This window comes from Lithobates pipiens, unplaced genomic scaffold (genome assembly GCF_037356315.1).
Source record: "Lithobates pipiens isolate NorthernLeopardFrog02 unplaced genomic scaffold, aLitPip1_a1.2 Scaffold_18, whole genome shotgun sequence".
Taxonomy (NCBI): domain Eukaryota; kingdom Metazoa; phylum Chordata; class Amphibia; order Anura; family Ranidae; genus Lithobates; species Lithobates pipiens.
In genome coordinates this window covers 253,903,613-253,916,074 of record NW_027507758.1, presented here as the reverse complement: position 1 = coordinate 253,916,074, position 12,462 = coordinate 253,903,613, and the positions used below count along the sequence as shown (strand labels likewise).

Here is a 12,462-nt window from a genome sequence, read left to right as displayed (position 1 = left end):
TTAACGTGTGACAGCACTGAAAGCTGAACAATGGTCTGGGCAGGAAGGGGGTGAAAATACCCGGCGGGCAAGTAGCTAAACTTCAACAATAAATCCTGGAAGCCGATGGCTACCATGCAGAGCCGCACCAGATTTCACACTCTCCAGTTTTGGTAAATCAACCCCAATGTATTTGTACAATAAGATTCCTAGCTGGGTTCAGCATTGATGGATGCATGTGCACTAATATAGTAGAAGCTTCTTATGAGGTAAAATGAAAGGTTAGTTTTGAGGTGAATTAGCTGTGACTGAAAAGTGTCAGCCCCCATTACTCTGCCTGCTAAAGCCCCCCTCCCCCTCCTCCTGTATTGTGGTGTCACACCTGTGTGCACACATCTTCCACACACCCCCAGTGACAATACGTTCCGTGCTGCCGGCCACTGACAGCCTTATTTACTCTCCGCACCTCCCAGAGCGGGGATTGTGCCTGAAAGGGCGCCTGTCCTTTGCCGCTGCCTGCACCCTCCCGGCACTGCCGAGCCGGCGGAAAAGCGCGTGCGCAGGGCGCCAGATTTGGCGGGAGGGGGGCGTGCCTAATGTGCTTTTGTTTTAGGGGGAAATCTGTGTTTACTCTGCTTGAAGTAAACCTGTCCCCTCCTCAGACTCCTCCTCCCCTCCCCCGGAATGGGCTCTCCTCCTTTTTTTTTCCTCCTAGCCCCGCACTCTCAGTGCACTGTAATCCTCTGAGCAGGGAGCACACTCACCTCACTCTCCCCTGACCTTCACCTCAGGATGGCCAGGAGACTCAGGAACAGGTAATGACAAGTCATACACATAGCTCACCTTCTACAGCCTGACACCTGGCTGGAGCCTTCTTATTACACTGTGCCAGGCATGTGCGGGATACAGAAGAGGAGGACAGGCACCTGCTGGCTTGCCCCCACCATTGCCATGTAGTAACAGGTGGATGAGGAGCTCCTTCCTTCTCAGCACACCACACGTGCTTCCAGCACTCAGCGCTGTCCTATACGGGACTTTCCTCACTACTGACCGGCATCCCACTTATCACCACCAGCACAGTACGGACACTTCTATGGGGGGACACAGCTGCTGCTGCTGCTCCTTTCATCCAGTCCTATGTCATTGGGAGCTTCTTTACCTGTGTTCTTATGTATTGTTCTTAGAGATCGCTTTGAACTGTGTATGGCAGAGAAATAGAAATATATATGGATGGCAGTATTTATAAACCTTCCATCTATAAGGTTCATCACACTGAATGTACAGCTTCCAATGTCACATCTGGAACATTAAAGTGAAAGTGAATTGCTGTAGATGGTGCATTGTACATGGGGATGAGTATATAGTGCAGGGGTGGGGTATAGGAAGGATTACTGTATTGATTAGTCTGATCATGGAGATATATCAATGTTATACAATGACTATAGAACATCCAAAGTCAGATCTGGGTCATAGAACTGAAAATGAATTGCTATAGATGGTGCATTGTTGCAAAACGTGTGTGTGTGTATTTGTGTATATAATGCAGAGGTGGGGTATAGGAAGGATTACTGTATTGATTAATCTTTTGATCACAAAGGTATATCAATATTATACAATGACTGTAGAACACCCAAAGTCTGATCTTGGCCATAGAACTGAAAATGAATTGCTGTAGATGGTGCATTGTTGCAAAACATGTGTGTGTATATAATGCGGAGGTGGGGAATAGGAAGGATTACTGTATTGATTATTCTTTGATCAAGGAGGTATATTGATGATATACAACAAATGTAGAGCATCTAAAGTCAGGTCTGAGCCATAGAAGTGAAAATGAATTGCTGTAGAGGGTGCATTGTTGCAAAACGTGTGTGTGTGTGTGTGTGTGTGTGTGTGTATGAATTGCTTTAGATGGTGCATCATTGCTAGACATCTGTCCATAGTGCAGAGGTGGGGTATATGAACGATTGCAGTATTGATTAGTCTTTGATCATAAAGGTATATCGACAATATACAATAAATGTAGAGCATCCAAAGTCTGATCTGGGCCATAGAACTGAAATGCTTTGTTGCAAAACGTGTGTGTGTGTGTGTGTGTTTGTGTGTGTGTGTGTGTGTGTGTGTGTGTGTGTGTATATAATGCAGAGGTGGGGTATAGGAAGGATTACTGTATTGATTAGTCTTTCATCATGAAGGTATATCGATAATATGCAATGAATGTAGAGCATCCAAAGTCTGATCTTGGCCATTGAACTGAAAATGAATTGCTGTAGATTGTGCATTGTTGCTAGTGTGTGTGTGTGTATAGCACATAGATAGATAGATTGCAGTACGGATACCATTACTATCCAAAGGGTTCATCTGTACAAGGCACTGAATGTCAGATCTGGGCCATTGAATTGCTGTAGATTGTACATTGTTGCTTGACATGTATAGAAAGTATTACAGTATTGGTAAACCTTAGCTCTAGAAGGCTCGTCAATAATACTTACTGAATGTAGAGTATCCAATATCATATATGAGCTATTGTACTGAAATGACTTGCTTTAGTTGTGTGCACTGTTCTTAGAGATGTGGCTATAGTAAAGTTACTGTATTGGTGCTTTTTCCATATAGAGTGTATATCCATACTATATACTGAATGTAGAGCATCTCATGTCACATCTGGGCTATAGAACAGAGAATTCATTACTTTAGATTCTGCAGTGGTATAGTGAGTATTGAATTATAATTAGTCTTTGATCTAGAAGCTTATCAATACTAAACACAGTGAATACAGAACATCTGATGTCATATCTGGCCCATTGAACTGGAAATGAATTGCTGTAGATGGTGCTTTGCATTCTATGAGCATGTGCCAGTGTAGCGGCTGCACTGTTGTAACGTGTCATTGTTGGCTTGGCCCGTTCTCTGTAGGAAAGGAGGATGATTGGTTTTCTGACAGCTCACTTTTCTATGACTGTTTTACCTGTAGAGAACCCTGATTCAAAAGCCATAGTCAACGTATATGGTGGTGTAATTTTTTGCCCAGTAGTATCTCATATAAGCGTGCTTTCATTTTGGCTCCTAGTGTGGTTGCTCTATTGCTGGAAAGTGGAATATCAGTTATCTGTCCACTGCATGCATGTATTTGTATGCTGATAGGAGAGTTAATGGCTTGCTTTAGGGACAATTCAAATTTAGTTTAATTGGTCTTGAAAAAGAGCGGTGTGCCCTGTGCCCCTGGTGGTGTGCCCTGTGCCGCTGGTGGTGTGTCCTGTGCCCCTGGTGGGAATGGAGCCCTTGTGGACTTGAGCTTGCACCTGCTGTCTTTTGTATGTGCACTAAAACATGTTCTGCTGCTTGATTATTGATGGTATCTATAGGACTCCGATATTAGATCCTAGCTTACAAGTATGTGATCACTGAGTCAATGCATTTGTGGTTTATCTGTGAATGTGAACAGGACAAGTCAACCCATATCAATTAGTAAATACATTGGACATCATCTAAGCTAGCATGGGTTAGTTACCTATAAATTGACACAATTAAGTCAGATATATGCTCCTAGCTTACATTGGGGGTTATTTACTAAAGGCAAATCCACTTTGCACTACAAGTGCAAAATGCACTTGAAATTGCACTGAAAATACACTTGGAAGTGCAGTCACTGTAGATCCAAGGGGGACATGCAAGGAAAAAAAAAACAGCATTTTAGCTTGCACATGATTGGATGATAAAATCAGCAGAGCTTCCCCTCATTTCAGATCTACCTCTCAGATTTACAGAGACTGCACTTCCAAGTGCACTTTCAGTGCAAAGTGGATTTGCCTTTCGTAAATAATCCCCATTGTGTGGTTATTATGTTTAAGCATTTACTTTTTTCTGTGAGTAGGAACAGTGCAAGTCATGACATTTTTTATTATTATTGGTACTTATAGTGCCGGTAATTTATCCAGCGCATCATTCCATCGTTCAACATCCGTCCTTGCCCCAAGGAGCTTACAATCTAATGTCACTAACTCACATTCATTCATACATACACATACTAGGGCCAATTAAGACAGGAGCCAATGAGCCTACCAGCATGTCTTTAGATTAGTGAATGCTTTGGACATCATTTAACATAGCAGTGGTTAATTACCAACACATTGGCATGGTGGACTCAGATATTAGATCCTAGTTTACAATGTGTGGTTATTAAGTTTATGGTTAATTACTTAGTGTGGTGTCATCTTGGCCTATTTGTAAAAGCGGCAGAACATCCCCCACCCATGTGGCCACCTATCTTCCCTTTCACCTCTTAGACCATTGCATAACTGAGTTCCTTCCAAACGTATAACTTACTGCTTACCTTACTCTAACCACAGTCTGATGAAACCAAATATTTAACCCGCTCTTTTGTTGGCAGTACTGTATGAACTGTGCTAAAACAAAGAACATGCATGTATCTGCCTTCAACTGTCTTTGGGTTGTATGTTTTTGGCTTGTAAATTCTGTAGATACTTGCACTATCACACAGATGATCTCTTTTTCACAGAGTAGTTTCATTTGACATCATCTTTTTCCATAGAGAGACATCTGTTCCAACACTCTGCACTTTTAACTAAGAAGGGTATCTTTGAAACACTTGAATTAGTTTCCTGTCAGAAGACATGCCCTCCTTTATTAATGGAACGTGTATCAGGACCCAAGTGCAGAGCGTGTGCAGACAGAAGATTTTAGTCCTTCTTAGGCGCTACATTTAAGTTTTAGTTTTTTTGACAGGAGGCTTGCAATTGTATGAGAACATCAAGATATTTTTCCTTTCACTTAGATATTGCTAATGGGGAAACCCCTCAGTCATAAATTAGGCCGACCTAGTAATTCTAAAACAGCCTGTACTATTTTGGAAGGGGTCTCAAGAAGAACAAGTAAGATTAAAAAGAAAAGGAAAAAAAAAGGACATCACTGCAAAAAGGAAAACTGACTTTTTGACTTTCAGCTTTGCAGCACTTCAGTAAACACTGCTTTTGTCTTCTGGCCCATGAAGTGCGGGTGTGTTGGCAATTGTGTTTGTTTACAAAACAACGTGATAGCAGTGGCTTTTGGCCAAATACATATTTCGAAAAGGGAGCTTGTAGATCTGTCTGACTTCTCTCATTAGTGTCATGAGTCGATAAAATGCCTCTCTTAAACGTTTGATCTGGCCATTGAAGGGTCATGCTGATATAACACTTTAAGCCCTTTTTTTTTATTTACCAAAGCAGTGCAAAAATTTGGTGTTTGAAAGCTTTTCTCATAAAAGGTGATGTCTTTGGGTAGCTACATCAAGCCTTATTGTAGGTAATGATGTGAGAGGTTTGTGCATTTGTGGGAGTGTTTATTAGTCATACCCAAGTTTAAAGTGCTTGTAAACTGCAAACATGAAATATGAACAAAGCATATCCCCCTCCAGTGTGTACTTGTCTCAATTAAAAGCACTAAGGCTGGATTCACATTAGCTGTGGTAGTGGCTAGCAGCAGGGGGCCCAGTGCATCCCTGTTCTTCATTTCAGGGGCGAATCAGGTCCTAATTTTTGCCTGAATTCGCACCTATACCTGAACCAATGACACATATGACCCTTTTCCAGTGCAGACCACGGCCGCCCCAGAGGGAAATCCGCATCCAATTCACATAAGTGTGAACCCAGCCTAAAGCCTAGTACTCATTATTAGTTTCTTTTCATTCAACCCAGCAGGCTAAACAAAAAAAACTGAAGAGTTTGGGAGGAGCCGCTGTACAAACTATGCAATGTTAGTACAGCGATCTCCACCACTGAGCTATTGTGCTGGCTTCTGTCAGACTGACTGCTGTACACGCAGGCCGAATGTTGGCCGGTTTCTGCTGAACCGGTCCATGCCACCCGAAATTCGGCCTGCGTGTACGGCCCTTAAGTGTCATTTCTGTCTGCTGCTTTGTTCCTCTGCTAGCAGCATGAATCACTTCTGACAATTTTTCCTGACACCAAGAGAAAAAAGGTGACGGGGGACCACCAACTGATTGACAGCCTCAGCTCTGTTCATGTGTGCTCTGTAAAGGGGTGCGTTTCTCTTTGCTCCAATCATCTGTGAGAGCTCTCCTCACTGAGTTCTGCAGAGTGTAACTTCAGCTCTCCGCCCCCTTTTTTCGGTATTCTCAGACAAGCTTTATGAATTCTACACCTTGAACGAATGTAGAGAAGGAGAGACTGCAGATAAACAGGTACAACTTATGTAGGAGGATTTGTTTCATCTGTGCATCACCTGAGGATAGTCCCTTCACTGGGTGGGTATATGTAGGGGCTTGATAAATTGCAACGTTATGACATATATTTGGAAATGTAATGGTGGGTCCAGTTGTTGCTGTGGTTTGAATAGGACTGAAAGAACATTTTCTGCTGCCTTTAGTGAAAGATCCATCTGTCAATTTGCAGTCTTTCTCCAAGTTTTTGCATTTTTCCTGAAATAGTTTGCAAAGTATGAACTATTGTAAAGTTGTCCTAAGTATAGATAAATCCGGCATAAAGGTCAAATTGTAAGCTCCTTACTTCACTCACAAGAAAGTGAAGACAAAAGTTTGGGTTGGCTCCAAAGAGTCACAAATGCTGGAGTATTTCATAAAGCAGATAAAGAATCTCAGGCCTGCCTGTGTAAATGACACACAATATCAGGCTCTTTTTACTATCCTTAGACATTCAGGCTTATTTTGACTTTATTAGTGGAAAGGTTGCCAAATGTGCAATTTGCCACTCATCTGACAGCAGAAGCAGGTCTGAACATGTAGAGTACTGAGCAGTCTGCCAGGACCTTTCTCTTGTATCTGTGGATACCAAAAACAGTAGAACCTGTTCACAGTATCAGACCAGCAAAGTAGCGTGCAAAATCTTGTCGTGCAAGATTTCCAGATTTTCAGGTGAAACTCTTCCTTTTCTTTCTTTTTTTTTTAAAGTGATTTTGTAACAGGGGGATGGGGAATAAAGATAAAATATGACTTTCTGATGTGATACCTGTGTCTGCCTGCAGCTTATACAGCTCAGAGGAAGATGATGACGACATAGAAATGTACGAACATGATTATGATGGCATGCTTTCCAAAGGAAAACGACACTTGGGAAAAACACGATGGACACGCGAGGAGGTAACTTATTGCTGTTTGATCACTGGTATAGATTTATTGTTTGCTCTGGGTTTGTTTTATGTACCATGATTCCTTCAGGGGCTCTATCCTCATTGACTTACTTAGACATCTAAGTTCTAGGTTTGTTATAGAGTGGTTGCTTAGCGAGTGACAGGGAGTGACCTGGTATTATTTTTTAAGTTAACTGGCAGCCAGACTTGTGAGCTGTTTGCTTACTGATGTAATGTCATACAAAACCGAAGAGCAGCCTTTGTTTTTACCAGCTATCATACATTCAGATATTATGCACTACCTTTAATTGCTTGCACAATATGCATTAAGGCAGGGGTCTCCAAATTTTCTAAGCAAAGGGCCAGTTTTTTGTCCTTCAGACCTTAGGGGGGCTGGACTGTGGCCAGCGGGAGTGGAAATTTTCCTGGCATCGGTGGGAGTAAACATTACATTTGATATTAGGTGGAGGAATAGTGCCCCATCATCTGTATCACCATACACCATAGACCAGATATGGGGAGGAGGCCAGATACAGCTACATTTCTGATTACCTGGCCAAAAATATTGGACTATAATAGTGGGATAATATTTAAAGCTAACTTCTTTTGCATTGTTACAGGATGAGAAGCTGAAGAAATTAGTAGAACAGAATGGCACAGAAGATTGGAAGGTTATTGCTAGCTTCCTTCCGGTAAGTTTGCCAATAAGTACAGAGAAGTCTGATCGATATACAGTAATACATAATACATAATTCATTACTACACTTAAAACAGGTAAAAATCCCTGGTATAATAATGGAATATCTCTGTTTATTTCTATCATCAAAGAATCGGACAGATGTTCAGTGCCAGCATCGATGGCAGAAAGTTTTAAATCCTGAACTTATTAAGGGACCATGGACCAAAGAAGAAGACCAGCGGGTAAGCCATCTACAATTTTCTGTTCAATGACTATACATTACATGACTATTACATTTTGTTCTGTGTGTTAAAAGAAAGCCCAAGTATAGCCCAAACATTACCCTTTGTCTGGAATAAAGTTGGGAAGTTCTAGGACCTCTCTCATGTATTCATTTGCTGTCAGTGGGGCTGATTTGCTAAAACTGGAGAGTGCAAAAACTGGTGCTGTGCATGGTAGCCAATCAGCTTCTAACTTCAGTTTGTTCAATTAAGCTTTGACAATAAAAAAAAAAAAAAACTGGAAGCTGATTGGTTTCTGCACCAGATTTTGCACTCTCCAGTTTTAGTAAATCAATCCCATAGTTGCCATTTGGGAGATTTCCCAACCTTTCTGACCAGCAGACCACAGATGAAGACCATTAGAACAAAAATCCCCATTGGGGGTCACATGTAAACAAAGCAAACATTTTAAGTCCCCCATATTTTTCAAAACAATATACATTTTTTTACTTGGCCTCTACAGTTATACATCAACCAAAATGTAATAAAATTGAACCTTGATATGCGTACGAGGAGCACAGCCTGCCTCCTTAGTACAGTAGTGTTTTATCCAGCCAGTGCTGAAGTATACCAGTCCATCCTAGTCCTTTCTGTTAGTAATGTGGTGGTCTGAGGAGCGCTGTTTGTCAAGCAGGAGAACTATACCCAAACACGGGCACTGAAGGTTTCTTGCAGATGTAAAACAAAATTACAGTCTTAGGGTCCTTTCACACGGGACGGATCTGTGATGATCCGCCCCGTGAACACCGCTTGCTCAGCGGGGATCACTCCACTGATCCCCGCTGAGCCGCCGGATGACAAGGCAGTCCTTGCACACTGTGTAGGGAACACCCTGTCAGAACATGGACAGACGGTCTGCAGATGGATAGAAAAATAGGATTTTCCTCCGTCTGCAGAATCGGACCATAGCGGGACGGAGGATATAGGGTGTTATCTGCTGACACCCGCTATCCCATATGGATGCATGTATGTCCGTATTTCATCCATCCATTCATTTTCGAATGAAATACGGACATACTGTCTGCACGTGTGAAAGGGGCCTTACTCTAACAGAGAGGTTGTGTCCTTGGAGTTCCCCTCTTGAATCTAGATGTAGTGGCTTAAAAGACCAGTTTAAAGTAAATTTGGTGGACTTGCAGACTTTAGCATAGTTCCAGGACTTGCTGGATAGCATTATTTAGCACAGTGCTTGGTTTCGTTTCTTGCCTGAAAATGCTCTTTATATTTAATTTAAAAAAAATATTTTAGGAAAAGTGTTTGTATGAATCAAAAAGTAAAGCATCTACATTCACCACTCCTATTTTGATCACTGCTGTCATGTTTTTAGCTTTGTTACTTAAATGTTCTGAATTATTATATTTCTAAGGTGATCGAACTAGTACAGAAATATGGCCCCAAACGCTGGTCTATCATTGCCAAGCACTTAAAAGGTAGAATTGGTAAGCAATGCAGAGAGAGATGGCACAATCATCTGAATCCAGAAGTGAAGAAGACCTCCTGGACAGAGCAAGAGGACAGAATAATATACGACGCACACAAACGTCTTGGAAATAGATGGGCAGAAATTGCCAAGCTTCTTCCTGGGAGGTAATAGAACAGGCATCCCATAAACATTGTTCTGATTAACTGTGGATTCAAATAGTATTGCTGGCTGTTTTTCCTTATTTTTTACTCAAGCTGGTTTTATAGGCATACAAAATCTGTTTCCAGGTCTTTCATTTACTGTTTAATACATTTTTATTGTTGTAAGCCTAATCCACTGAAACCCAGTAAAATGTCTTATTACTTAAAAATATTCACTTAGGCAGTACAGCATGCTTTAATTAAAAAGAAAAATGTCTTGTATGGCTTGGAACTGTATGGTAGTTTGCTAAAGAGCAACTCCAAGTTTACAGCTCCCTAGATTGCATTTATTTTAATTATAATGCATATAAACCCAAAAACAAACAAATAATATATTTTAGCTTTAAATGTGAATTAGGCTGCTCACAGGATGTGACAAGGAAACTACATTTATGGGGAGAGCAACTGGTATTTTCTGCACAAAAATAATGCAGCAATCAGATCTAATAATTGATAAGCAGCAGTATGTTAAAATGTTTTTGTCTGTGTTTTCCATTTAGGGCCAATTTACACTGCAACGCAGAGTAGCAGGAGCGATTCACTGATCCATCCTCTTTGTGTTGCTGGCAGTGTGGTGTGCAATTCAGCACATCACATGGCTCCCTTTTTTCGCTTGTTTTGTATGAGCTTTATTTGATGTGTATAAAACGTACTCTTCAATCACTGCAATTTGGCCTGGTGCTCTGCGATAAAATGCAGCATGTCTGGCTTTGACTGCAGCATGTTTCAGCGCAGTGCTAGGCTGCGTTGCAGTGTGAATAGGAAACAATTGTTTTCTGTGCGTCCCTGCAGTGACAGCCATTTTATCATGCGGTAAAATGTCTGTAACCGCATATAGTGTAAATTTGCCTTAAGTGTTTACAGTTACTTTTGTGTTTATGTGCTTTTGCTGTCAGCACTCTGTAGTTGTGGGCAATAGCACATATGGATGTTGCCAGCAATGGGGTTGAAAACTATTTCCAAAGGCCTGTAGGGTAATTCACTGGGAGCATGTGTCTGCCAGCTTCTGAATTCTAGGCCTGAAAATATCTGGCGTGCAGGATCAGAGGTAAGCATAATGCACGTGCTTACACATACCTCACCCTGTTTAGAGATCTTTAACATTTGGAGTTCTGTTTAATAAGTCCTCATTTTGACCATACTCCATAAAGTAATTTTTTGTATAAAAGCACTTTTTTTCTAAATCCCCAGTTCTTTTCTCCAGTAACATTTAAAATTTTATATTGGGCAGGACGGATAATGCAATCAAGAACCACTGGAATTCTACTATGCGACGCAAGGTCGAACAGGAAGGTTATCTGCAGGAATCATCCAAAGCCAACCAGTCTTCTATAGCCACAAGCTTTACAAAAAACCCCTTAATGAGCTTCACATCTCACACTGCACCTTCTGCACAGCTTTCTCAAAACAGCCATGTCCCAAGTTTCTACTACCATCTGCATGAGCCACCAAATGTAAGCAACGTGTGCAGTAACCTACATCCTTGGATAACGTTTACATAAAATTTTTTGCTGATTAGCATTGTACCACAGGCTGTTTTACAAAGGTATATTGTTGAAGAGATTTGTATATTATATATATATTATAGACAACATTTTTGCGCATTAATTTCCCATCTTATAAAATTAAGTTTATTTAAAAAATATTACCAAAAAAGCATATTCTTCTATCATGATTGGAAAAGAGATGTGAACACAAGATTCTACACCCCCCCCTTTCCATTTTCAAAATAAGACTTCCATGATTTCAATAGGGCCTTTTAAACTGCTTGATCATTTTCCATTGGCTTTCAATACATGTTCACAAACCAAAATACTCACCTGACTTTTTTTTTTTCCCAGCACAATACAAGACAATGCATGTGTCTATTATTGTGTGCTTGGGGGTAAGGAACAATGGTTTTGTTTGTGTATTTGTGTTGGATGCCATTTAACACGAATCGTAATGACCACATGGTGCAATTCAATGCAATTCTATATTACATGCCTAATTAAAATGTGGCACAATTGCTATTTACTAATAAGCTATTGCTTTGGTTGTATGTTCGGAAATTCTAACTTTCATGTTGCATGAACATAGCCTATTTGAAAACAAGCCAAAAAATTAAGAATGTACGACTGGAGATGCAAATATAGATCAAATTAATGGTTTTGGTGGCAGTAGTGCTTCATCATAATCATAAAAGCTTTTTCAAGAGACAGAGGGCAAATCCCCCCTAGTTTGAATATGTGGAGGACTAATGCAAACATTTATGCAAACCTTTTATTTATGATATAGGGGGAGTGTTTTTACTTACCTGATAGTTGAACCACACCTATTGTGTAGTAACAATGGTTACTGTGTACAATCCATTCCAAGGCTTCCACTTGAAAAAATAGTATGATTTAACTTATACATGCAAATAATGGAGACCATACAAGCAATACACATTAAAACTGCTACTAGAGTACATTTGAGAGCTGTTGTATGAAATGGTGTCCTTTATTGGCTCATATCTTCTTGTTCTCTATTCACAGGCACCTTATCCTGTAGCACTTCATGTAAATATAGTCAACGTTCCTCAACCAGCAACTGCTGTTGTCCAGGTACTTTTTTCCTATTAGTCATTTATTAAAAATTAGTATTTATGGCTGACATTTATTAGCTGTGTTGTCTTTTCTCCTTCGGTATATTGTAGGATATGGATCTGTTAGTTATCTATGTGTAAAACTGGGTATACACTAGTAGAATTTGATTTGACATTTTTAGTTGTGTGAACATTTGTTTGTTATTATAATCCATAGTGGGGTCAAATTG

At 40.5% G+C, this 12,462-nt stretch overlaps 1 protein-coding gene across 3 annotated transcripts in view; it reads left to right on the top strand.

Moving 5' to 3' along the window:
* Positions 1 to 634: 634 nt before the first annotated feature.
* MYB (MYB proto-oncogene, transcription factor) overlaps positions 635 to 12,462 on the top strand; it is a 28,355-nt gene continuing 16,527 nt past the window's right edge. Inside the window, exons 1-7 of one of the 3 annotated variants that reach the window (XM_077486811.1) lie at positions 635 to 794; positions 6,979 to 7,093; positions 7,704 to 7,775; positions 7,912 to 8,004; positions 9,410 to 9,630; positions 10,898 to 11,120; positions 12,183 to 12,251. In XM_077486811.1, the coding sequence (XP_077342937.1) occupies positions 772 to 794; positions 6,979 to 7,093; positions 7,704 to 7,775; positions 7,912 to 8,004; positions 9,410 to 9,630; positions 10,898 to 11,120; positions 12,183 to 12,251 (816 nt within the window). In that variant the 5' untranslated portion in view covers positions 635 to 771. Of the gene's footprint in view, positions 795 to 6,490; positions 6,869 to 6,978; positions 7,094 to 7,703; positions 7,776 to 7,911; positions 8,005 to 9,409; positions 9,631 to 10,897; positions 11,121 to 12,182; positions 12,252 to 12,462 lie in introns of those variants that run through there. The other 2 variants (XM_077486813.1, XM_077486812.1) reach the window with 2 other exon arrangements.